Source organism: Lonchura striata, chromosome 3 (assembly GCF_046129695.1).
Source record: "Lonchura striata isolate bLonStr1 chromosome 3, bLonStr1.mat, whole genome shotgun sequence".
In the NCBI taxonomy this organism is placed as follows: Eukaryota; Metazoa; Chordata; class Aves; order Passeriformes; family Estrildidae; genus Lonchura; species Lonchura striata.
Window position 1 is genome coordinate 13,368,731 of NC_134605.1, and position 27,550 is coordinate 13,396,280.

The window sequence follows — 27,550 nt, forward strand, 5'->3', positions numbered from 1 at the left end:
TTGACTCCTTCAATTAACTTTAATCTAATATCCTGCCTATTTAAATTAGTGTAAACATTGGTGTATTGGGCTAAGGGAAAGAGTTGAACTGAAAAAGATTTATTTAAGGATTAGTGTAGTAGCTAAATTAGAATTAAATCCAGGAAGTAAACATCCCAGCAATGCAAGTTGTGGGAAACAAGAGACCACAGCAAAGATCAGTGGTTTGAAACAATAATGTGCCACCATGGGAAGAGAAAGGAAGAAGAAGAGAAACAAGTAAATCAAGCATTACTGTACAAATAAGACTCTAAGCCTATTACTGCCACACAGGTTGTGGGGAAACTCCCAATTAAATGCAATGGAAAGAAATTTTTATCCTTTTCAGCTTTCTCCTTGATTTGCTCAGTTGAATTACACTGTGGACTGAAATATTCACAGCAATTAGAGTAAAAGGATAAATTTGTAGAAGAATCCCTGAAGGTACAGAATTACCACATTTGCTGACATCAGATTTGCTACATCTACTGAGAGTTTGTTAGACCTTTTGGATAAGAAAATGAGAAAAAAAAAAAAAACAAAAACCAAAAGCAGTTCACTCTCTGTTAGGCTGCACTGGGAACCAGATTTGTCTGGGACATAAAATCATGAATGCTTTCCCAGACCTAGCAGAGATTTTATCACTGTTCTGTCCAGCACTGCCGTGGCAATGCTCTCAGGGCCACCAGCATGCAGCCAGCCAGGACTGGCTCAGCAATACCTGACCTGGTGTAGTGAGGTGGGGTCAGACTCCTCTCCCAGGTTACAAGTGATAGAACAAGCTGTGCCAGGGAGGTTTAAGCTGGATATTAGGGAAATTTTCTTCACCAAATGGGTTTTCAATGATTGGAACAGCCTGCCCAGGGAAGTGGTGGAGTCACCATCTCTGGAGGGATGTAAAAGACGTGTAAATGCTGCACTTAGGGCCATGGTTTAGTGGTGGACTTAGCAGCACTGGATTAATGGTTGGACTCAGTCTTAGAGGTCTTTTCCAACCTTAACAATTCCATGGTTCCACGAAGCATCTGGGATTCCAGAAGTCCTTTGTGTACCAAAGGCTTAAAGGAGACTGTGTTCTCAGACTTTGAAAGCTGCCTTCCAGATTTCAAATAAAAGCACTAAGCCTGCTCTTGATATTTATTTAGTTGTATTTATTTGGCTAGAAAAATACTATCTACTGAGCTATTGCTTTTGGACCTGAATTATTTTTGCAGTCTGACTTGCATGTCAAACTTGCATGTGTTCATTTGTTCAAATGCTTCTGATTTGGAGACAAAAATCTGACAAAAATTCAGCCTGGGGTAATATGGCTGGAGGATGCTCTGGCTGACTGATTTATAAACTAGGTAAGGGCTTGTTTTTTTCATGAAATATAGTTTAAACTAATTTTCTTCCTATATACCTAACAGCCTTAGCAAATGTGAGATATTCCCTTTTACCATTGGCCCTTATTGGCAGAAAAATCAGCCCATTGCTTCAGTGCTGCCAAGGAGCACAAGAGCCCCGTGTTAAAAGCTCTGCCCATCAGCAGCCAAGGCCAAAGCACTCCAGCACAAGGAGGAGGAAGGCTTGGATCTGCAGGCACCCAGCACATGTGGGGCAGTCTCTTCCAGCAGAACATACAGATTGCTTCCCAGCCACGTATAGAACTCATTTTTTTAAAATTGTTTTGGCAGTTTCTTTGTGCTTTATACCCCCAAAAGACTGAAATGATCCAGCCAGCTTATTCCAAAGGAAAATGTCTGAATTTCAGCTCCTATGAGCAATTGTCTTGTAAAGGCAGGCAGCTTAGTATTCCATCTTTTTGACTAAAGCAGCTTTTAACAAGCTTGTTCTTGGCAGAAGGTTTTGGACTTAACCATGACTGAAATACATCATGTGCCTTAAGAGCATGCTTTGTGTGAACTGCCACCCTGCTTGGCAGGGGATGTAAAGAAACACTGGCTCTGGGGTGACCTGTACCCTTGTAGTGTGTCTTCTGAGAGGTCAGCAGGGAGGAGTAAAAGAGTGCTGCATCACTCTTCATGACACATCTGCTTGCTGGGCAGGAGAGATCGTTTACAGGGCTGTTACTCACAGGACACAAAAACGTCACTCCACAAATTAATAATCCTTGGTCTAATCCTCTTCTCTGCCTGAGAAGAGGAACACCCTGAACACCCTGCCAAGCAAACCTTCCACAGTCCCTTCTGGGTGGATGTGGATGGCAAACACGAATCCAGCAACTCCACCTTCCTCACTCACCTTAAAAGGCACAGCCATATCTGCAGTGTTAAACATGAAGCAACAAGATCTCTGGGTAAATGCTCAGTTTAAGAGTGTGCTAATAAACCTCCCCAGCCATGAAACTCAAGCTTTCTCCTGCCTGACACCTGTTTCAGCTGAGCTGCTTGGGTTTAAGTCTTCATGGTATTTTTAATAGTCTTGCTTGACTGGCCCTTAGTTAATGGGCGCCACTGTAGTCCTGGGGTGTCTTGGCAGAAATTGTGTGCTGGCAGTGGTGTGCTGGGGCCAGAGGGGTCAGTACCCACCCTCAGGACTGGGAAGGCCTCCTGTCCCCCCCTGTCCTGCAAAGGCTGTGCTGGCCCAGCCTGATGCTGCGAGGCACTGGCTGCTCTTGCGTCCCCCCACGTGCATGCGAGAGAGGGCAGCATGCACAGAGAGGGTGGGGGATTGGGCATAAGGCTGACACTAATCACCATCCACTTTAGGGGTTTGTTGCTCTTTTTCCCAGTGCATGGTACCTCACTTTGGTAGTAGTGCCCCTGGACCAGCAATTGGTATCTTCCTCAAGCTAAGTATGTTCATACTTTTCTGACAGTGTAGGAGGTCTTGGGTCTTTTATGAGAATTCTTTTAGCAGACGCTGGCAAAGAGAGGTCACTGCATAAGCATGAAGTGGACCCAGTCTGTGCAGAAAGGGGAAAAATCTATTAATAGATGGAACTAATTTAAGCCTGCTTAATTGTGTTACCTTGAAGTCCTAAAAAGTTGCAAGAGGCCTTTAGTTTCAGATCGGTATAAAGAGAGAGCACAGAGTGCTGTTTCAAGGCTAAATCCTCTATGCCTGTCTCTGAAAAATCAGGTCTGAAGAGCTCTTAGATGGAGTATTAACCCTGAGATGTTCACTGGGCACACTGGGCCGGTCTGGACCCATTTGCTGGTGTCCTGGTAGGCCACTCAGGAACATGCACATTGGGAGTTTGGACTATCCAGACTAACAAGGGTTTGCTGCCTCTACTAGTTTGTCATCTCACCAGCTTTACAGTAGTCTGGCAGAAAGGAGCTTTTGACTTGCAGGAACTTTAGGCTAAGCTGGGGCCACCAGCCCTGGTTGGTATTTGCCAATGTTGGTCCTCTGTAGGGCCCCCCAGCACTCGTGCTGGTGGGGAGAGCAGCAGTGAGGTGGGGTGGCTGGGGCAGGGGAAGGAATTGCTGCCTCAGTGGCTAGGCTCACCTCTGCTCATTCACAGAGCTTACAAACATGCTGCCTTGATGCAGCTCAGTGGAGTTTTTTCCACTGACAGAAGATTTTTGGAGCAGGTCTTTGTCCAGGATCAGCGGGGGAAATGACAATTTACTTGTGCTGTCTTACTGCCCTGCCCATTGCATGAATCCTATATACAAAAAAGAGATCATATCCGATAGTGGTTTCCTTCTCTTGCTTAAATGAATTCAATTGCTCAGCTTCCATTTCCCCATCAGAGCTGCACATCAGCCAGCCCTGCTTGTGCAAAAGCCAGCAAGAATGTTTCAGCCACTGTGGGGTATTAATGCAGGAAGCCAGCACTGGGTTGGTTCTCCTTGTTCCTCTTGCTATAGAGTTTCACAGTCTGGGATATTAGTAAATATTTATGTTTAATTACTTGCACTTAAGGAAAACAACCATTGCCAAGAAAACTACAGAGCAATTTAATGGATTTTAACTTGCCACACTAAACTGCCTTCTTAAACGTAATGAATTAGATGAAGTCATCCGGTTTCAGACTCTCTTAAAGAGGTAATTTAATTCAAATAAGGTTGCATATTGCTAGCTTCAGTGTCTGAAAACATTTACAGTGCCAGTAACTGTACCATTGCCCTGAGTTATTCTGCAGCCTGAGAGACAATAGCAACCTAAGCTTAGAAAATCTTGCTGTGGTTTGGTGTAACTGATAGATGAAATTGCTACGTTCATTGCCTCAGGCAAGAAGTGCCAGGTGAGTGTGTTGGAGTCTCCTTTTACATAAGACTGTCTTAAAACAAAACCAGGAAAGTAAATATGACATTAGCTGCTCAACAGCATTTTAAAAAATCTTTTCCATGAGAAAACATCTTACAAAAGGGCTTCTTCCTTCTGGCTCCTACACCAGGCTGCCTTTCTCACATATGGTGATTAGATCCAGGTATATGTCCTCTGGTCCATTGTTGCAATATAACATAAAGATGTTTCTGTTCCCTGGCAGCCCTACAGAGCTCATATTCAGGGAGAAAAGAAGGGGAATGTTTGGTTACCTACATAACTCACTTATTTTTTCCCTGACAGGTACCTAATAAAAAGAATTAAAGAAATACCTGTGCCATTCCACCCATAGGTCCTCAGCTGCTGAACTATGTGTAGGATTAGAAACACCTACCAGGGCATTTTTCCCAGAAGACAAATGGTTATCATTGGATTGAGTTTGGCAGTTAAGAGTCAGAAGGTCTTGCCACAAAAGCTATAAATCTTTGTGAGGCTTTCAGTGTCCTTTAAATGGTCTTCCTTTAAAGTAATTTCATACTCTAAAGCTCCTTATGGGGCTTAAAGGTTTTATTTGCCAGGACAATTGCACACCTTGTGAAAAAAACTGTAATCCAAATCCCAAGCTTGGTTCTGCCAACTTTCCAGATGTTGATAGTTAAGCTTGCAAAAGCTGCTGGATATTGATTACTAAGTATGTAGTCTGCATGTATGCCTGTCAACAAAGTAGACAGAAGATACTCAGGGAGAGCCCCTGTATTCTGGCTATATCTCCAAAGTTGGATACACAACTCACACTTCACAACTTTGCTCCTGTTAAAAGCACATGGAATGACTGCAACACTGAGCAAAGATTACTCTACTAGGAAGTGCTGCAAGTGCAACAGTCCCCACACAAAAACATTGTCATCATCCGTCAGCTGCCCACCATGACCAGCTGTGGAGATAATACCTTGCCAGATTTTCAATAGGACTTGTGAGAGTACACAACCTTCAATGCAACCAGCCTTGGCTTCAGAGCTTTTGAGGTCCCAGTGAATTCATTCCAAGGTTATTTAACACCATGTTTTCCAGTCAACTCCTAGTTCAGACACCATTTCCCATCTTTTATCTGAGAATACAGTAATTCTTCTTGATTCATACTCCAGCCTTGGAGCAATTCAATGCCTTTCAAGCCAACTGATTGAAGAGTGAACCATTGATCAGTCTTTGTATGGGTAAAAACATCAGCTTTTGGATTGCTTAAAATCCTGGAAGATCACAGAATGGCAAAGGGTTTCCTTCCAATACTTGTTGGATAGGGACTGTATCCTTCCTGGAGTCACTCAGCATCTGCCTGAATGCAACTGTAAGTGTGCAAGCACTGCAAACTATGTGCCTGTTAATTTGTTCTGATTGCAAGCTCTTCATGTCCATTTACATTCAGCTAGTTCTGACTGCTGTTTAATTATGTGCTTAAAGTTTTGCTCTCATGATACAGAAGTCATTTCTGGGAGAGCATTGCTGAACATGCCTGATGAATGGACAATCTCTTCTATAAAAGAAGCCATTTATGAAGTTGCTCAGGTGTTCTTACAGAAGACTTCTGATAGGATTATAAGTGAGCATACAGCAATGGAAAAAATATTCATTAGAAGGGATTACACTTAAACCTTTCAAGATGACTGATGTATTTTCCCTTTTAACTCTGACTTGAGTGAGCTGTTGAATGGAGCGCAGAGATTATTTCTTGTCAGAACCTATCAAAACCCCCTGAGATCACTAAGACATTTGAGCATGTTGAGCATGAAATTTTCATTGCCCTCTATGGTGCATTTTAACAATGTCTAAAAACCAGTATTCTCTGCTAAGGGTACTCAGTCATCTTTTAGGAGAACTAATTTCATTTAAGCTCATGGTCAGTAATCAGTCTGGAAATGAAACCATTAATTTTAATGCAGTAAGTGCATGTATACATTAAATTTTATTGCTTTGTCTGAATTTAGAAGGGCAAAAGTAGGGCAATTTCAGGTCAGTGTAAAGTTGCAGGTGCCTGTAATTTACTGCTCACTTCTTAAGAAAGGAGAGCTCAATGTTTCAAACTTTTAGACCTGCATATCAGTGAAATAAACTTTCATGCTGTACATTTCAGGAAGGTTTGGATCAAGCTTTCGGACTACATTATTTATGTGTGGGGATGCTCTCACCTAAAGATATAACGTGTGTGAAGTGCACAACAGACATGACAGTGTGCTGCCATTACAACCAGGAATAACACAGATTTCATGAGTCCTGGAACTTGCTACCCAAGCTTGATATACTTAAAGATCTATTGAGCCAACTATAAACACATTAAAGAAAGCATAATAATAAGAGTGCAACCGAAGCCAAGAATGTTTCCATTTTTTCAAAGGCTTCCAAACATTTTATATGTAGCAAGATCATGTGCAGACTCAAGGCATCACATTTCAAGTTAAAGTCAAGCATTCATCTGTAACTTTGAATATATGGGTTGGAATCAAACACAATATTTTCACGTTACTTGAGTTTAGGCTTTCTTTGTGTTTTTATGTTCCTGTTCAAAAGAAAGGAAATCCCTGATACCAAGACAAGTAATCTATGTTCTGAGCCAATAAATCCTCAGGGAATTTGAAACAGGTAGATTGTAAGAGGCCCTTTTTGGAGTCTGAAAAGCAATGGGTGACATTGGACTGATCTTAATGAGAGTTGCAGGTGCTCAGCTTTTAGGAAGAGGTAATTTCCTGTGTGTTGGCACAATGACAAAGATGGAAGATTGAATGGTTCTTCTGATTCACAACTCAGCAATACAGACTTCTTAACTGGAAACGGCTGGAAAGACACCCTTGGAATGCTCTTGGTGCCCTAACTCGTCCTAAATACTTAAGGCACATCTCAACATCATTGAAATAATAAATGCAAATAAGAACCTGCTAGCTGGTAATCAACAACAGCTTATCTCCCAGTCCTTATTGTTTTGTTTCATGTTCAACACAGCTATTCTGTGGCTTTGTTGTCATCCTGACTGCAGGAAAAAAAAAAGAAACAAACCCAAAACCCCCAACCACCAGTGCCAATGCATGTCTTTGTATCTATTTCTAAGAAGAACCATTGATCAGGTGGAGACTGGAGAGTCTGAGAGGTTTCTCTTAGCCTGCTGGGAAAGCAGAACTTTGACAACATGTCCAGGATGGGCTGGGCCTAAAGCAGCATCTAAAATCACCTAAATGTTCTTGTTTTTCTCTTGACCTCTGTTTTCAGTCACAGCTAAGTGATTCAATAAAAATTCCATAAAATTCCCTCGAAGCAAAACCAGGTATTTACATTTGAAGTGGGTCATCATTAAGGTTTCAAGCTGTCAATAGGATCAGCACAGGACAATATTATTATTAGACCTGAAAGTCTTTAAGGGAATGTATGAGAAGAAAGGCTAATATCAGGGGACCACTAATCTGTTCCTAGCTGGCTTTTAATTTCACTTAGCAAACATGAATGATTTTGAGTGTTGAATGAAGAAGCAAGCTACAGAACCTGCACCAGGCATTTAAACTACAGCTGGCTGGAACACAATTTGCCTGAAGGCAACATTTTAAAGTTCAAAGGTAAACATTTGGCTTTTTATAGAGAAAATTAGTTGTACAACGTACTTGATTGAGTATACTGCTACCCAGTCCAACTTTTAATTGAAATATATTTAAAAAATACCCTTCTTTCACTGACAGCATGCAGTTTCCTAGAGAGCTGCATACTTGCTGGTAAACATTGATCCTCTGGGCCAGGTCTAGAAGACAGAGGTCAGAACTTCTATAACTTAATATTTTCCAAGGCACCCTAAAGGCTTCCTATTACCTTCCCATGTAAATTGTTTACAGCCAGTTCCAAAGAGGAGCTCTCCTGCAGGACTTTGACCATGCCCATAAATTGATAAAAAACCTCCCCCTGGAAAATTCCCCTGGTGAACCTCATCATAATATTTTATTGTCTTAGATCTTAAGCATATACACGGAGATCCCTTCTGGCAAAAACATGGGCAATAAATAATGCTGAGCAAGGAGAGTTCTATACATTGAACTTATTAAGCAGTGATGGTGGCATTTTGTAGCTCTTCTTGCTGTTGGACTAAATGGAGCTTTCTAAGGCTGCTCCAATGTCAGCACACACTTTCCTGCAAAGCTCTCACATAGCATTTGCATGCAATATTGGACATTTTAGTATGGCCTGCTTAGGTTTTATTTTTCATAATTGTGGGGCTTTTTTTGTTTAAGTAAACTTTTTTTAAAGTGAGGAAAGCCTATGCTTTACAATGGGGTATTGAGAACCATGTGTTCCATGGTACAGAAAGATATGTTATGATTCTTATCTTTGTGAGACTGTGAAAAAATAGTTCTTTGTCCTCAAACTCATTAAAAAGTTATTTAATAAAGAACTTGAAACCATTATCAATATTTACAAAAGAAATGCTTGAGAGCTGAGTTATGTGTTTTGAAATTCACAGAAGGCTCAGTGCATTGAAGCAACACTATATGTGATAGGAAGTATAGCTGACATTTTCCAAATATAAAAACCAGATGATGGAAGGTTTAATTTCTGTGAATTGGAGCAGTAGCTGAGAGCCTAATAATATCTCAGGAATATTTTCAACCTATTGGGGTGCTCAAAGAATAAAAAATTCTCAGCATTTATCTCAAAGCAGTAGAGATTTGTGTGATTTTGCCAGATTTAGAGGTGGCTCCAGAATTAATCTATATTGAGGATTAAAACAATTTTTTTGGGGGGGTTGGGGTGGGGGTGTATTGTTTTATTTTTCCCCTGAATAACAGCCTATAATGTGAAGAATCCTCAGGAATCTCTTTAACCTTGATCCAGGGGTGCCCAATCCCTATTGGCAGGTCAGTCTCCACCAGCCAAGGTGGCAGTGTGCTCCTGTTCCCGTGGCCATGTGGTGTGAAAATCTTCACTCTGCAGACAATTCAGGGCTTGGCTGGCCTGGCAGAAACCCCCTGGGCATCTCCCCCCATCTGTGAGTCCATGCATTAACTGTCCTAAGGTCAACACCAGCAAAATGAGCTTTAAATACATCTTCTGTGTTGTTAAAGCTGCCCCAGCTGCTGGAAATGCGAGTGCCGTGTTTCTGTTTCTTTCATACATATTGAATCAAGGACTGACTAAATGCTTTTATGCAGCAACTGATAAAAAGTACTGCAGTACAGGATAATTTCTGTAATAATTTTAAATACTCAGCCCATTATGAGTATTCATGATGGAAACTCATCATATAGTCTCCTGCCAGAGTACTCCAGTAAGAAATGAGGGACAAGGGATAACTCTGGTCCCTCCGAGATTCAGCTGTGTAGGTCTCCTGGGTTGCAGGACAATCCTAATCACCAGGATTGGAATGAGGACCAAAAATACTAAGCCAAAAATACTAACCAAGTTAGGCAGTATTAACTACAGCCTTTGGCATCAGGTCTGTACATGTGATCCCTTTGAGCCATATACTCACTATTACTGAAGGCAGACCTATGAAAAGAAATTCCTATCCAGGGTCCAGCCACACACACAAATATTCAATTAGTAAAAGCAGTTTTGTGGGAGATTCATCCACATGATGCATGAAAATTCCAAACTGTTTGTGAGGTTTTTTAACATGATGCAATTGGTTTTTATCAATAATGAAGTGTTCATGTGAGTGTACTTCACTGCTCATGCTGACAGGGCTATATGTTCCCTAAACTATGCCAAGAGTTGATTTAAAAATATTCAGGCAAAAGACAGAAAAACCCCACATAATTTATTTCTCATTTGATTACACATCAGAGACTTTAAGTTTATACTTTAGCAGGATTGAAAATGGTCTAATTGGAGTGAAGAGATGGCAAAAGGGTCACAAAGTAGATGCAGCAACCACTATCATATCCAAAGGCAGGAGCCTGGCCACTGAGTGCTTTAGTTTCCCCAGAAGTTTCCAACTTGGTCAGTATATACTGTCAGGCTGAGCTTTAAGCAGTAGTTGGATGAAATCTAATCCATACATCTGGAAACAGCCTGGGTATCACAGCGAATACGTGCAGAGGGGCTGCTCTTGTATTTGTGTCCCATGTGTTTGCTTTTATTTGATTTTGTATTTGGGTGGGAAAGGGAAAGAGGAAATTCTCTGACATTTTCACATGCCTTTTTTTTTAAGTGACTCTGAGAAACAATTCAAACATCTTGTCTATTCAAAGGAAAGACTGTAAAGGGACCTGACATCTTTCCTTTTCTCTCACAGAAAGTACTGTATTCCCTTCTCTAGAAACCACTACTGCAATTATACTGCCTGCCAGCATCCTTGGAGGTAGATACCAAAGGCACAGGAATAAACTACAGATCTAGGCCTTCCTTTTTGCCATGTCTTTGTGAACTGGTAGATAGCAAGAAATCATCTTCTGAGTACAAAATACTCTGCTTCTGCTCCTTTCCATTGTTCTGTGCTGCTGGAACAACTAAGATTCAGAGGTACTCCTTCTGTACCCCTCCAGTCTGACCCTTCTATTTCTGTGCTGATTTTAATCCAAAATTGCTTAAGCCCCTAAAAAAAACTACTACTGCTGCAAAGGACTTTATGGCCTGGCAAAATAACTGCATCTGTATCTTCCACAATCATGCATAAAAGCTCACAGCTCCTAAACCTCTTCAGTGCTATGTTAACAGATGAATTAAAATAAAAGCATTGGTGGTGATTAATTATGCCTGGATTAACAGAATGCCAGCCTTTGCTTATTGTTCTGGGAATGAGGAGAGGAACCAGCACTGCCCCACTAGAAGTGGCTCGGTCACTGCATGCAGCCATTGCAGTGTGCAAAAGAGCAGAGGAGGAGGAGGAGGCTGAGAAACTACCATTTTGTCTCTGACAGGAGGAATGATCAGAAGGGATGACTGGAGAGGCTTCATGAAGGAAAAAGGGGGTGTGCTGGGAGCAGCAGGCTCAGAGGTGAAGATGGGAAAGGAAAGAAGACCTTAAGAAGAACCTGAAGAGCCATACCTCCCCCCACATCAGAGGGGAGGCAGGCAGAGGGCAGCCACTTCCAAGGAATGCTAGGGCTCTGCCTCAGTGGTTTGAAGTCACATACTTGAGTTGTAGTCCTTCTTGCTTTAATTCTGCAGCTGCCCAGGGCCACAGGGCTCTAAACTCTGGCCTATCCTGACTCCCAGAACAAGCTCCCAAAGCTTATCTTTGTATGGAGAAAAGTGATGGTTGTGGAATGTACCAATTGTAAGCCATAAATCCCAAGACATTTAATGACTTTCATGTTTGCATTACTGCACACTATGCTTGTGTAGTATCATAATTACTGCAAATATTACCATGATATTGCCTGAACATTTTGTCTCCTGTGTGAGCCATGGCCATAGAGAACTGTGGCTTAGGAGTCAGAGGCTTAGGAGCACAGCACCCATCCCTGGCCTCTAAAATTGCTCCTGTCCAGTGTGATCCTCAGCAGAACCCTGGTTCCATGTGCTCAGTGATTAGACCAGCACTTCTGAAGGTGCTTCTTCCCTTCTGAGCAGGTCCTCATTTGATGTCAACTCATAGAGCTCCACAAACAAAGCCCATTCACACTGGAAGCCCACCCCCTGCATTTAAAGTATTAGGTTGTTGTTAGGCTGACCAGATGTTATGTGCATGTGTGTGTGGTTTTCCATTTCAGACTATGGAAAAAAGAGTGATTGGGATTGGAAGAATCCCAAGAGTGCCTACAAGCCATGGAGAGCTTGGATTGAACTACAAACATGGGGATAAGGCAAGGCAGTGTGATTCACTGAGAGGGAAGAGTCTTGGGGTGTCTCTTGGGTGCTGCAGGATCAGATAAGTCACTTCCCATGTGCATGTGGACTTCCCATCTGGGCTGCAACATCTTCCAGTTCCCCCTGGGTATAAAATCACACCTACTCCTCTGGGGTTCCAATGCTGGGGACACAGGGCAGTTCTAGTGTAATATAAATCATCAAATGAAAGAGGGGATTTAAAAATAATTTCTTTTGTTGCTGGTACTTCAAAATACTTTACAAGCCATATCAAGAGGATTAAAAAAAAAAAAAAATCTTTATGAGTTGCTTTCTTTTCCAGAATAGTATCCTTGGAAATGACCCACTGGGTAAAAACAAAACAATACTAAATCCCTGTGCAAACCAGCCTTTTGAGTTTCCATTACCTTCAAAAGCCTGTGCAGTGTTTGGGGGGCACTGTGGAGACAGAACAGTTGTGCTGAGGGCTGGCAGCACTGAGGCCACAGAAGGTGCCATGGGTCCTCATGCCGAGTGCCACAAGTGCATTTGTGTGTGCAGCAGGCTCAAACACAGACCTTGCAGCGTGAGCCAGGCCTGTGCCAGCTCAGGGTGCCACAGCTCACATCAGCACAGCTCACCTAAGATGCAGCCACACAGAAATCAGTGGGAAGAAGAAGCCTCAGAGTAAACAACTACTCTAAACAACTCACCCAGTTGTCCAGGGAGCTGCTTGTGGCTTTACCCCTTATTTTATGCACCAGATAAAGTGACCACTATGTTCACATAGATATTTTCACCCCAGCTGTGCTGGCAGGTTTTGTTTTTCCAGGTGCCAGGCACCACTCAGGAGCTTTAATCCTCAGACTAAGTGGACTTGAGGTTTGTTACCATGTCATGCTTGTCAGACTGAACATATAATTTTTAAAATGTCTGTGAGAGGTGACCTCCAGAGTTTTTGGCATGTCCTTAGGGAATGATCAGCCATGGAAACTCACAATGTTTTTTTTTTTTTAAACAATTACTGGAAGAGCTTGTGAAGATACTACTCAGAGACTGGTAAAGGGGCCATGTGGGAGCTCACTCTTCCCTCCTGGCATAAATAGGGGAGCTGAACAGCAACTGAAAAGAGTCAAAAAGTACTTGAGATGCTTGGAAATATCTGCCTGTCCTCTGACTATCTACCCTCAGCTTTGTTGAGACGCACCCATGTGCCAGAAGAAGCGAGAGAGCTGCTGTAGGTTTTGAAGGCACTTCCCAAACTGCCCTCATACTTCTGCATATGGTCCTGCCATTTTATTAAATTCTTCTGGAGCTGCTCCTGACCTAAGCTAAGTACTTTTCTATTGACATCTACTTTTGCCACTTCACTATTCACCCCCAGGTTATTAATAAAGCATTAAACAATATTGGTCTGAGTCTCACTCTCTAGGGCACCTCATTATTAATCTCTTTCTCTACTAGAATTGGCCATTTATTCCACACCCATTTATAACCAGATTTTAATCCATGACAGGACTTTACCTCTCACTTTGTGGTTACCAAGTTTCCTTAACAGTTTCTTGTATGGGTGTTTATCAAAAGGCTTTTGAATGTCCAAATAAATTATTTTCTCTGGTTGTTCTTTACTCACTATTTTATTAACTCTTAAAAGTGTAAAAGGTCTGACTGGCAAGATTTATTCTTATAGCAGCTATGTTTCTTTTTTCTCTTTTGCCTGAGACTTGATATTTCCCTGCAGATTGTAAAATATTTAAAAGAGTGACCCTCTAAATCTAGTGGCTTGAAGCAGCACCAGATGTGTTGTCAATGTTTAATTAAAAAAAAAAAGCGAATGTAATATACTGCTGACTTTCTCAACTACTTCCTTGTAATGAAGTTAAGCTAATAATGTAAAATTTCCATGAGCTCGTCTGTCTGTGTAAATATTTACAGGGTCTTTATCGCTGCAGTACCAGATTTCCACATACATTAACACAGTTATCCTTATAGCACCTCTCTGATACAGGGAAGCTTTAATCCCAACTGCCTGAAGAATCAGGACACACTGACATCTGGCACATAAAACTCAAACTGCTGTGCTTTGAGAATAACAGGTTAGGAGATAAAACACTTTCTCCCACTTACAGATGCTGTATTCATGAAAAATGCAAGAATCATCACAATTCACAAATGTAATGAAAAAGGCTCAGTACCCCAGCATCTCTTCCCAAGCTCTCTATAATCCAAAGTACATTTTGCCCTTTGGAAAAATGCAGAGCACTGCAGGTAAAATCCAAGCTTTTCTTTTTTTGCAGGCTATCTGAGCTCGTAGGTTTTTGCTGGCTCTGCTAGTGGCCATTTATTTTGGACTCATACCACACATCCAATGTTTCATTATGCATTTTTGCTCCAGCCAGAACTAATACAATTGGCTGCATCTCAGCTTGCTTCAAATATACAAGAGAGTGGGTTTCCTCAGAGAAAAGAAAGAACATCAGAAAAAGAGATCCTGTTTAAAGTAAAAACCACTATTGGGATTGTAAGGAAACTTAGAAAAGGCTACAAAATGTACATGTGCAAGGGTCCACTGCTGGCCCCACATCCCTGAGGAAAGAGAGGCTTTCCACCCTGCCCTGAAAGCTGACAAGTCCTTGGCAAAGCAGGGAATGAAGGAGAGGTTGGCTATGGAAGACCCATCAGCGAAAAGGCATGCAGTCTATAGACTCTGTTTCCAAGAGACTTCTGGCCTCATGTCTGAGGATGGACTTTGCAAGAAATTCTTCTTCCACATAAGCAGCCAGAATAGATGGCCAGGAATTCGAAAGGTTATGATGTAATCTAAAACTTAAAATAAAATTAATTCCTTAAGCGTCAAAGAGGAATCATGTGAGCACAGGACAGCTCAGAAAAGAAACCTCCTCAGCAGAAACTCTGAATTATGCCAGCTGCAAGCTTCCATTTGTGGTTTTTAAAGTGCGATCTTGAAGCTACCTATGCTTGAAAATGTGGGACTTCTTTTTGAGGCCTGGAGTCAAAATCCCTTGAGACCAACAGTGGGACTCACTTGAAGATGCCTGCTGTTGAGGGTAAAACAGGGATAAGGTAGCTCAGCATAGCAAATTTCTTTGACTCCATAGAGAAGCAATGCCCAAGCAGTTTGGGCTGGGAGCAGAAGGACACAGGAGCTTGGGCATTTGAGGTGGCTCCTGGTTGGGTTTGGAGGCAGCTCCTAACTGTATTTCCCATCACTGGTTTCTGAAACACAAGCTTTGCCTGCAGGATGGCCATGGCTCCTGCAGCAACAAAATTATTTCCCCAAGGAGCAGCCAGTGTATTGCCACGATCTTAATCTTATTTAGTGTGGTAGCATGGTTTTAATTTTTCCGTGTTTGATCTCTCAGCTCAAGGAATATTGATAGAAATAGGGGCTGTGAGGATTAAATAAAGAGCAGCTTGTTGCATATGAAAAAATAGCTCTCAGTCCTCACTTTCTCCGCGGTGATTCAGCTTTTCCAACAGCGCTGCCGAGATAAAAGGCTCGCATGTGAGCACAAGTGTTAGCAAGGGCTGTAATGCTTTCAGCGCAGCCTCTTGCAAAAGGGCCTTGGCTGCGGCAGCAGATCCCGCCTGCTCCCAAACCTCCTCCCGCGGCGGGGAGGCGCTGGGCGAAAGCTGCTGCCCCTCCTGATGCCAGCACGGGCTGCGGCTTCAGGGGGCCCTGCTGATGCACCCGGGTCGTTCTGCGCGGCCGGCGGATGCAGCAGGCGGATCGCCCCTCCGCGCAGCCGGGCCGTGCCCCCGCGGGCCCGGTGCCTCGGCATCACCCCGGCACCGCCGCCCTAATCAGTGGCAGGCCCGGGGCGCGGGGTAATTAGAAACATCGAAGGGGCTTTCTATCTTTTGAAATCTGTCTCTCAACATCAAAGTGCGCCGCGCAAGTCGTCCTCCAGAGGCCGGCTCCCATATCTAAATGAGTGATGTATTTCATGGTATCTGTCGGGAAGGATATAATGAAGAAAACCGGCTTTGAGACGGAACATGATGTGAAAAACAGGTGGCCCGCTGTTGCGGAGCATCTGTTTTGCAGTCCAGTTGTGTTCCTGTAAACTGCGCAAACACGGTGGGTGCGCAACCTCCGCGGGCGCGCAACCTCCGGGGCGCCCGGGGATGCCCACGGGAGAACCCCCGTGCCGCTGCGCATCCTCCTCCTCCCGGCCTGCAAGAAAAGCGGGCACTGCCCCCGCCTCGGGGACATGTGCACCTCCCCCAAACACGCAGAGCTGCGGGTACCATGCGAGGTGCATGGCAAAGCAAGATCTCTCTTCTCACCGCGCTGGCCCTGCCGGGGCCTTCAGCTGCCGCCACGGGGCTTCAGCATCCCCAGGACCACACTCCGCTCTCGTGGCGGCACGGCCCCTCGGAGAAGCCGGCTCCTCACTCTGTGAGCCCGCTGGCCTCGGGTCACCCCCGGTCTGGCCTGTAAGCAATATTCCGCTGAGCTCACATCGCTCGCTGGTAAGGATCCCAGGGCCGCCTCCTCTATGAGCTTGCACAACCGCTCCGACTGAGCGCGGCTATATTCTGACTCTTATCTGTGCAATAATAAAAAGCGTTGGCTCCTATCAACCAAGTCGTAAATCCGGCCGAGCGTGTACGTTTCAAAGGCACAGACAAATCGCCGTGATTTCCCCGAAGGATGCGCAGGACGGCGGGCAGCGGGAGGAGCGCACCGCCGGCACCTCCGCGCTGGCTTGGCCTGCAGCGCTGGCTATGGGCTGACCGGCTGGGTAATAATGCAGCGAGTCTCTCCAGGAGCCCTCTGCCCTGCCAGGGGCCGGCGGAGGAAGGGCTCGGCTGCGGGGGAGGTCCGGTGCGTTCAGATCTCCCGCACCTACCACGGGAAGGCAACCCGAGCCTCCCGTCGCCTGGGGAGGCTGGGGAGGGATCCCGCTCAAAACAGGGAGGACTGCAGGTGTCACAACATCTTTGGAAATGCGTTTCCTACCCTTATGAACGCCTTTACTTTGGAAAGAAACCCGTAAAAACGGCCTCCTACCCGTCCTCTACACCCGTGAACATCCCACTTATCGCAACAGGAATGGGCTGCCTCTGGAGGGTAAAACGCTGCTCCCCAAGAAACGATGAAGGAAAGGGGAAAAAGAAAAAACAACAAAACCCAAACCCAAAAAGAAACAAAAGAACACCCGAACCTCCAACCAACCAAAAAACCCACTCCATCCATAAAAGCTTCCCCCCGAGCCGTGGTCCCTTCACCGGCGGGGAGGGCAGGTGGCACCGCCCCGGCGGGCGGAGCGAGTACCGCGGGACAGCGCGCAGCGGGATGCGGGAGCGGCGCGCCCGCGGAGGCTGGGCTGGGCGCCCGGGAGCCTGCTGTCCCTTCGGGGGCAGACAGCCCCCCCTTCCTACAGTTGTTATTTTTATTTTAATTGGTGATTACGCTCCCTCCCGTCACTTTTCTGCGGTTGTTGGTGCCAGGCTCGGGGGTCCCGCGGGGATGGGGCGCCTGGTCCGGCAGCAGTCCGAGCCTCTGCCCGTCCCGTGTGCGGGGCCGCGGGTGGGCCGTGCTCCCGGTGCCTGCGGAGGGCTCTCGGGAAGCGGCGACAGAAAGACTCCGAGGCTGCTGGGAGAGACGGTCGGTCTCCACATCCCCTGCCGAGGCTGCCTCCTCCCGGTCTCGCCGCTGCCTCCGGTCCTCGGGCGCTTCCTCGCGGGTCTGGGCGCCGGCAGCGAACGGGCGGGATCTGAGGGCTGAGTTTTCTCGAGCTCCGTTTTTTGTCAGCGCTGGAGGAAAGGCTGACGATCACTGATCACTAGTTCGCGGGAATCGCGGCTGCTGGGTTTTTTTTGGAGGGTTGGGGAGGGGGGTTGGTAGGTTTGGGGTTTTTCTGTGTGGTTTTTTTTTTTTTTCCCCTTACAGTCTCTCCGATGTGTATTACCGAAATGTCTCGTCCCTTTCCCTTATTGGAAATGATTTCCCACTTCTATTGTGGTGAACTTTGCCTCGCCTGACTCTTTACGGCTTTTCTCTTGTTGATGGTCTCTCCTTTGTGGAAGTTTCGCGGGCTGATTGTATTTGTTAATTAGTTGCTAACAGCATCGTAATGTGGGCTTGATGGATAACCATGTCATTAGCGCTCACCCCTGCAATTCACATTTCCAACGGGGCAGGGGCTACCCCCTGCCGAGCCCGTGATTTGTGGCTGTTCTTTCCCGTGGGTGACACGCAGCCCCATCCCCTCTCTGCTCTCCTCCGCGCTGTGCCGCGGCTGGAGGGGGCGCGACCGCTGCAATTTTCACTCCGAATGACGAACCCACATCTCCAGGCTGCAGCCTGCTCCTTTCGCTTTACTTTGGCTTGGAAAAGACATCGAGAACCCCTCTCCTTTGTGTGGCTCTGCGGTGCTACGTGGGTGCTCGTACAACACACCCCCCAAGCCCTTTGGCTGCCGGGGACGGGGATAAGGGCATCCCGCCCAAACCACTGTCGGCGCGACTTTCCCCGTGCTGCTCGGCCACGCGTGGGAAGAGCCACAGCCGCACTGCTCCCTCCCCGCCCGGCGGCAGCGCCCAGAGCCCGCCCTGCCCGGTAGCGCCCGTCGGGGGGGTCCGCCCGCCCGTCCCGCCCCTCTCCGCGCCTTCTCCGCCGGGGGGCTCGGCCGAGCTTGGGAGATGTAGTCCCGGCTCCCGGGCTCGCCGGCGGCCGGCGGGGCTTCTGCGGGGGACTACGTTTCCCAGGCCCCCCTGCTGCTCGGCCGGGCCGCGGGAAGGGCCGGGCTGTCAATCAGCGCGCGTCGGCGGGGGCAGCGGGACGGGGATCCCCCCGCCCGCCCCGTGTCCCGCTAATAATAAGTGCTTCAGAGCCTTAAAAGCAGGGAGGCAAGTGTCATGCGGGCGCGTCGTAAGGGGCTGAGCTCCGGCTGAGCGCCCGGGGCCGTTTTGCCGCCGGCATAGCCGGGAGGGGGGAAAAAAAAGGGGGAGAAAAAAAGGAGGAAAAAAAAAAAAAAAAGCCTCGGAGCTGGTTCCCGTGGAAGGGGCGAGAGGAGAGAAGCCCGAAAGGCTGGACAAGCCGTCAGCGAAGTGGCGATGAGGCGCAGGAAGACGGCGGTGGCGGTCGGCTGCTGCCTCGCCTTCCTCCTGGGCACCCTGCTCAACCTCCTCTTCATCCCCGGCTCCGAGCACCCGCCGCCGCCCCGCGAGGAGCTGCCCCCCTCCCCGCCCGGCTCCCCCCTCTACCCGCCGGAGGAGGAGATCGGCGGCGGCCAGGCCGCCCTGGCGCGGCAGATCCGCGAGCGCTACGAGGAGGTGCTGCGCTACCGGCAGCACCGGGCGGCGGCGGCGGGGCGGCGGCCGCTGCGGCCGCGGGAGCGGCGCCTGATGGACCTGGCGCCGCCGCGCACCTCGGCGGAGCAGCCGGGGCCGCGGGGCCGAGCGGCGGCGGGGCCGTGGGCCGGCGCCTCGGCCGAGCTCTCGCTGGAGCCGCCGCTGCTGGGCTGCCGCGACATCCGCGATGTCAGCGGCGTGCAGTACCTGGGCTCGGGCTACACCAAGGCGGTCTACAAGGCGGTCCTCAACCGCACGCTGGCCGTGGCCCTGAAGGCGGTGGACTTCGGCGGGCACGACATCGCCCACTGCGTGCGGCAGTTCTCCGCCCTGGGGGACTGCTACCGCCTAGCCGCCTACAAGATCGTCAAAGAGATGATCCTGCTGCAGCGGCTGCGCCACGCCAACGTCCTGCAGGTACGCGGGTCCGGCCGCGGAGCCCCGCGGGGCGGGTGGGTCGCGCTGCTTTCCCCCGGCGCTCTCAGTTCCTCCGCGGGCAACCTGTCGGAGCTACCGCCGGCAGTCCCGGAGCGGGCCGGGACCGTGCCGGGGAGCTCCCGAGAGTTCGCGCACGAACCGCCGTCCTCTGTTCCGTGGGCAGCCGCACCCCCTTCGGCGGTCGCGGTCGCCGGGGCAGATGTGTCCCCGGCACGGCGGTTCCGTACCTCTCGTCCCCATCGCGTGTCCGCGGGAAGGCGCGTCGATGGGCGCTTTCCGCTGGCGCTCACCCCGCGGCGACAAGTGAATCGCCCCGGAGGGGCGCGCCGGGCCCCAGGCACGGCCGGGAGCGGTGCGGGATGCGGCGCGTTCCCCCTCCCGCCCGGCATCCCCCCGCGGCGGCCGGCCCTGCGGCTTGCGCTCTGATCCCGCTTCCTCGGGATCGAATACTGAGGCGAGGAAAGGGGCCGGGGGAGGCTGAGGAAGGACTCGAAAATCCACAAACACCCCCCGAATGCAGGAAATAAAGGCCGGCTAGACTGCAAGCGCCCCTGGCTCCGGTACCCCCGGAGAGAAGGAAGCGGTGCGATCACCCCTGGAAGTCTCTGCTGGGACTCCCGGCGGGCTCGGCTGGATCCGCGCAGCCCTGGCACACGGGTCAGCCCAGGGGGCTCACCCAGCACAGGCCGGGTGGGAGTCCTGCCGGCCGGTGCGCCGGCACCGCGGCACTTGCCAGAAGGGGCTGCATTGTAGGGCTGTTACACATCAGCGTGAGTCTCAGCGGGTCCATTTGGATGTAAATGCTGGTATGGAAATTCCTATTGCGTTTCGCATAGCATGAGCGTTGCAGTAGAATAAAAAATGAACGTTAGACCAGACGGTCTCACAGTAGGTGCTTTTTGAACTGAATCGGGTAAAGGAGTTTTGTGTTTCTTCTTCAGCAGCTGCAGCAGGAGTACCAGCTCCCCCACGAGAACTTCAGATCCCAGTGATCAAAGCTCTCGAGTTTCATATACTGTTCAAAGAAAGGCTAGTCATGATTTATCCACGACAAGAAAATATATATTAACCTTCCTTCCTTCCATCCATCCATCCGTCTGTCCTTCCTCTCTCTGTGGGGCCAGGTCTTAACTATAATGTATAGGGAGAACAGCATCTTGCAAACTGCAAAAGCCTGTGCTCCTAGGAAGGATATTAGTTGCTCCTCTTAAGCTGTGATTAATTCTGTTTGGAAAAGCCATCCTTGGGTGCAAACATGATTACTGGTTGCTCTGAAAGGATTTTGTTTCCCCCCCAAGACTGGTTTTGTTTTGTTGAGTTTTTTTCCTCAGTGTAAGCGAGTTGGCCAGCTTGTGTTTTTAAAAGTTAAGTCATTTTGGTAGGCACTAGCATTTCTTTCCTGTTTTACTCATGTGTAGTTTTCTAGTCTGGAAGAATTAATTGGGCATTAATTTTGAGCTGTCCTTCTCATGAAAAGGAAGCGGGGTATGCTGTCTGTCCCCGCATACGTGTATGGGTGGGGGATCCTCTGGCAGCGCTGCCGAGGTTGCCCGGTGCCTCACTTCCCCTCACAGCAAACCTTGGAGGAGCCGCAGGAATTCACTTCTCCGGTCCGGGATGTCAGGTGGACTCTGAAGGAGGGAACCTCAGGCGTGATGCACGGTGTCCCGTGGCGGGGGGGCCGGGGCAGGAGGAGCTGGAGGATGAGCAGGCACTTCCACCAGCGCCAGGAGAAGCACGCCCAGCCTCCGTGCTGGGAAAATGCTCTCATGGGCAAAAATCCCTTCTGTTAGTTAAGGCTTCATATTTACATGCCACCCCGTTTAAAAATAGATTACACTTAAAGCAGAAACTTGTTTTTAGATTCGTTCCGATTTTGTCATTGTGTTTCTTTTTGCCTGCCCTCCTGCTGCATCAGCCCAGCGGTGCTGCCAGGCCGGGAGAACCTTGCGCTCCCAGACGTCCCCAGCTTTGTTGTTTAATGCACCGCGTTGTGGGGGCACACGGGGCCAGGGCGCTGCGGCATGAGTCAGGGCCAAACGTGTGATAAGGCATTACCTTGAAAGGAGACGGTAAATATCGACCTGACAGGCGCTATCTGGACACTGTCGGGACAGCGCTGTGGGCCAGGAGCAAGTCTCCGGTGTCATAGAGGAGTCGTGGAACCGATGTGGAAAATGGGGCACCAGGGAACAACATGAAATATATTGATTGTGCCTCTGCTAAAATTTCACACAGGACAGGATCGGCTGACTTAATGATTTTTAACTTGTTTTCAGCAAAAGCCGGCCCCGGGCTTAGAATTCAATGCCCAGGCTTTGCTGCCGAGGCAGAGGAATCAGTTCAAAAGCCAGCGTCTCCTCCTTCCTCTGGCTTTTGACAGGCGCTCCAGCTCCCATTGGAGCAGGCGGATCGCACTGGTTACGGACGCCAAAGGCACGATGCCACATCTGGGCCGGCGAGGGCCGGGAGCTGCCTTTGCTTCTTACCTCTGTTTTGCTCCTTTTCCCCCCTCCCCGGCGGTTCCCGGCATACCCAAATACGAGCCGGCTGTTATAAATAGCAGGGAGGACGTGCCACCCTCCTGTCACCCTGCCGTGCCAGGGGACGGCAGGGCTGGCGGGCAGCCCCGGCTGGGGCACCGGGGAACCGGCAGGGACGGGGCAGGGCGGCGGCGGTCACCGGGGCGCTCCGTGGCCGCCGCCCGGGGCTGGAGGCCAAGCGGGGCCGCTGGAGGAGAGCCGGAGCTCTTCCTCCGCCTCCCCACGCCGCGGGCGTGGGAGGGAGCGACCCCGGGGAGGCGGCCACGCAGGCGGCGGCAGCCGCCCTGCCTCAGCGGGAACCCTCCCGGCTATCCCCGGCCCCGGTCAGGGACTGGTGGCGGTGAGTGCGTTCCTGAGTTTCTTTTGCTGAAAATAAAGTTTCGTGTCGGTTCAGTCCTAGGAAAGGGGGTTTTCCTGTAAATCTCTGGCAGCTGACAGCCTGAAGTGTAGTTTGTAAGATAACAGGCTTGTTCTTTACTGTCTCAGCAGTTCTCATTCTGGCCTGTCTCTTGTCAAAATCAGCTTTTGCCTTTTTTTTTTTTTTTTTTTTTTTAGCCATCCTTTAAAAAGACTTGATTGTTGTACGATATATAATAGAGGGGAAAAGAGCTCTTTCCAGAAAGTACCAGTGCCTTTAGACAGCATGCTGACATATTCACCGTGCCCTCCGCCCGGGGAAGGAGCCAGATGTGTCAGCTCTGGCAGATGTGGTGAATCAAATCTAACAAAAGAAAAAGGGAAAACTAGCAAGAGGGAGAGTGGTTTCACATTAGGCAATGCTGAGGCGAAGGCGGCTTGCCTTCCTGTTTTTATTATCATGCTCTGCCCCGTCACTTGCACGAAGAGCCAGCGTTGGGCAGTCACCCCCCTTGCCCCCGCCGTCTGGGGCTGCCTGAGGCGCCCTGGGGCGGCAGCCTCTGCGAAGGGCAGGTGCAGGCTGCAGTGGAAATATATTTGCTTTGGAGTGGCGAAGAGAGGGGTAGTTCATTAAAGTTGATTTTTTAATGAAGGGCACTGGAGAAGAGGGGGAACTGGGTCACTGATTCGTTGTAACAGAGGATTTAGCAGACCGCTAATTGCTTTGCAGTCGCTCTGTCGAATGCAGTGCCCCATCTCTTCCTTTCACTCCGTGCTGCGATTTCTTTTCTTGCAGAGTTCAAATGCTGCTGTCTGAATCCTGGCTTTCTGAGCATTTTAGTGGGGGAGATGATTTAGAGTGCTTTAATTCCTCCCTGCCCATATTTGAGGAAGAAAAGAAAATCAAACCATTTGCAGTTAATTTCAAACAACGAGCACTATTGTAGTGACACAAAGGCAATGTTTGATTTACTATAATAATGTAATTATAGCCCTGGAGTATCAGAATTAAGGGTGGTGCCATCCTTTCTTCGTTTGCATTGCTGAAGAGAAGGGAGGGGAGGTCTGAAACTGCAGACGTTTGGAAAAGTGCAAGCTTATTTCTGTGACAGCTATTTATCAGCACTTTCAGTGTCAGTTCACAATGATTCATTTAAGAAGAAGCTACCGCTCTCTTTTTAAAAACACACACAAAAGCTCAGGGATAAGGGTTGGCTTTGTCTGATGCTGGTGGAAGACACTTAGCTACTAACAGCACCAATGGTTTGCTGGCTGCCCAGACCAGGCCAGTTCATTTGGCTTATTTAGCTTTAGTGTGAAGTTAAAATGTGCAGTTGAAATAACTGAGATGACATCTGTGCTAGAAAAGTCACCATCCAAATATCAAAGCAGTTTCTGTATGAACTGGGTCAGTTAGCTCTACTGTATTTATAACTGATTTTTTAAAAGATGGTCATGATTTACTGGGAGACTATTTATCTCTTGTAAAATTAATTGATTATAATAGACTGCAAATAATACATCACTTATTGCTGACAAGTAGGCTTAAGATGTGCTAGCCGATCACAATATTTTTAAATACCCATTTTTAAACAGGATTTTCTTTTCTTTAGATGTGATAATTAAGAGATTTTTTTACCCTGATGGTTTCTCTATACATATGCATAGCCAACAGGATAGGCAGTTTTAATTTTAATGTGAGAATTAAAATAATAAAGCTTTGTATATGGTTTGCTTATTCCAGGTGGAAGCAGACAATCTTTCCAAGTCTGAAGAGAGTCATTATACAATTAATTTCCAGTGCAAACTTATTTGCATAGGGATTGTGTGAAATCTTAAAGGCCTGGTCCTTTTACCTTTTACAGGAATCTACTGTTGTTTTCACAGAAGGCAGGGGGGAAGGGGAGATTGTGCTATAGTGGAAACAGCTACTCAGGGACCTCTTCCCTGTTGCCAGCGGGTGGGCATTGAATTGCTTTTGTGGTGGCAGTGCAGGATTCCCAGCAACAAGTCTGGCTGGAGTTTGGCCATCAGGACTCTGGGACTACTGACCTGAGAAAAGTGCTGCACTTGCTGACAGCAGCTGCTGGGAGTCTATATGGAGAATTTGTCATTCTTAATTTTTGGATGGGGCAGCAGAAGTTCCCAGTTCTTGGGGATCAGATTTTTCAAAACTAAGTGCCTAATGAAAATTAACCTTTGAGGCTGGAGCTGGATGAGCTCTGACCATGCACAGATATGGGATTGCTAAATTTATGAGGATCATGTAATTTAGGAAGGTAATGAAAAATACTGGGAGTGTTTTTCTAAATTACCTCTATTGAGTTTCTCCTGGGACAGGTTTGTTAAAGGTGAGTGAGGCCAACACGTGGTGCATGACCAGGCTGATGGTGGCTGACTAACTGGTGTTGGGCTTAGAGGAATTTCTCCCAGACAGATGAGCCTGTCATATCTTTTCAGTGACAGGGGAAGTTGCCACCTCTTGCTGGCCACCTCCTTCCTCTGGAAATTACTGCCACCACCACCACTGCCTGGGGAGCTGTGGATGGAGCAGCTCCTTTGCCCCAGTCAATCCACTGCTTGACATGATTGTAGGTGCACCTTGAAAGGAGATGAAGTATTTATCTCTCTTGGGCACCCTTCGAGATGGTTAGTGGTGGTCGACAGAAGGTGTTGGGGGTGGCCATTCATGTGGTGAGAGAAAAAAGCAGGCAGTGCCACCTACTGATGGCTTGGCAGAGACAGCCCACTGCTGCTAGCAGATGTCCCCACAGCCCCAAGGAGTTCGGCTTGGAGTGGAGAAGGGCAGGGAGAGCAGACAGATGCGGTTTGGCGAGGAAAGAAGAATTACACCAAGTGCTTCTTTATTGTGAGACTGCTTCCCAAAAGGCCCAGATGTTATCCTGCACTTTTAAGAGTGAAGAAAGGATCTGTTAACAAGAACTCCAGAGCTGCTGGAAGCATAGAGCTGATACAATTGCAAACCCACTCTTAACTGTTCCTGTCCCTGAAGGCAAGCTGCACATCTTGATGCTCAAGTCACTAAATAGTATTTTTTTCCCATTGAATTCCTTGGGTTGGCAGAGGGTGTTGAACTTGCAAAGCTGCTGGCAGTAATGACTTTCCATAAGGCACATGTCATCACATAAGTTAGAAGGGCTACATTGTCCCTCCTTTTAAAAGTAGCATTCATAAAACTAATCCCAATCATTTGTTGAATGATTTCTATGGTTGTTTCTCAGTTTTATGTGTGAAACACGTAAATCACTCCAGAAGACTGGTTTGAATTTCTGCCTCCTTTATGAGAGTTGATGACTTGCAACCTCATCCAGTTTCTTTGAGGAGAGCCCAGCACTGCTTCTTCTGCTCAGTGTCTTGGAGAGATCAGTGGTCACCACAGGATGCTGTGGGTATGATCAAGTTCTCCCTTGCTGCTTGCTGTTTTTCATGGGAGCAACAATGAATTGGAACAAGGTCATTCCAGGCCGAGGTCAATATCCTGGCCTGGAATTGGTTATGACCAGGACAGAATTGCAGAGGGGAGCACATGGTTTTTATAAATTATCCTTTCATTCCCCCTGCCCCCCAGTGTGGGATAGCTAGGTAAATCTCTTCTCCCTGATACCCAGTGGCAACGCACATGGGGGAATTGTTCAAAGCTGCACTGGGCAAGGTTGAGACCTGAGACTAAGAAGGGTGGTCAAACACTGGAACAGGCTTCCTCCAGAGGTGGTCAATACCCCAAGCCTAGGAGTGTTAAGGAAGCATTTGAACAATGCCCTCAATAACATCCTTTAACTTTTAGTCAGCCCTGAAATGGTCAGGAAGTTGGACTACACGATCATTTCCTGTCTCTTCCAACTGACCAACTGAAATATCCCATCCAATCCTATATCCCTGAATTGGATCATTATGGTCCTTTTGCACATCTCTGTCTTCTAGTTGTAGCCGTTTGGGAAGGGCAGGCAGAGATGTGGTGGTTGGCCGGGGAGGAGGAGAGGAGCCCTGGAAGAGGATACCAAGTCTGGCATAGCTCTGCTCCTCTGTCTTTCTGCTCTCTGCATGGATGCAGCATTGGTGGATTCAGGCATCAGCTCACGCTGTGCTTGGAAGTGTTACAGGCCAGGTTTGTGAAGTATCTGTCAAATATGCAAGCTGGGCTTTTAAAAATATGTTTTTTCTAATGGATTTTTGTTCCAGCACAGTCATCTGATGGTTCAGGTAGATGCCCCATGACATCTACCTTCTGTTGCCATTTTTCATTTGAGTAATGGCTGTGAAAAACTTAACAAGAACTAGTTCTCACAGGCACTCTGCTAATACTAATATTGACTCTTGACTAATTTTAAAGGACCTGTTATTTTTCATCACACTTAGCTGAACTGCTCAGTTTAGGTAACAGACACCAGACATGGATATTTTATATTGTTTTAGGCCAAATTTGGAACAGCTTAGTTTGGATAGACTTGCCTTTTTCTTGGACTATGTAGCTGCAGATAGACTCCAAAGTTATTTTAAAGCTTGCCATGATAAAGTTCAAAATGATATGACTCATACCTAAGAAAGAAGAATTATACAGATTGATTTATTATAATGAACCCAAGACGAGCATTTCCATTTGTGAACGTGTGATGCACAGAGGTTATTTGACAGTTTTGTAATGCAAAATCATGTCATGACAAAGGGTTAAAGTTGTGGTGCAGTGGAACTGAGTGCCGTGGCTATGAATGGAGGTCAGGGGAGCTTCTGATCTGGCTATTTACAAGATAATGAACTATGCCTCCAGTGATATCAGCCTGTTTCCATTGAAATCATGGTTGTATGAGTGATCCATTTGTCTTCACTGGAAGGCTTTACAAAAGTAGGCTGCTTGAGTGACTAAATATTTGCAG

General features: G+C 47.6%; 1 protein-coding gene across 1 annotated transcript in view; it reads left to right on the forward strand.

Moving 5' to 3' along the window:
- The first annotated feature begins 19,055 nt into the window (after nucleotides 1-19,055).
- PKDCC (protein kinase domain containing, cytoplasmic) overlaps nucleotides 19,056-27,550 on the forward strand; it is a 35,201-nt gene continuing 26,706 nt past the window's right edge. Inside the window, exon 1 of the mRNA XM_021547551.2 lies at nucleotides 19,056-19,737. Coding sequence (XP_021403226.1) covers nucleotides 19,084-19,737 — 654 coding nt within the window. The 5' untranslated portion in view covers nucleotides 19,056-19,083. The remainder of the gene's footprint in view (nucleotides 19,738-27,550) is intronic.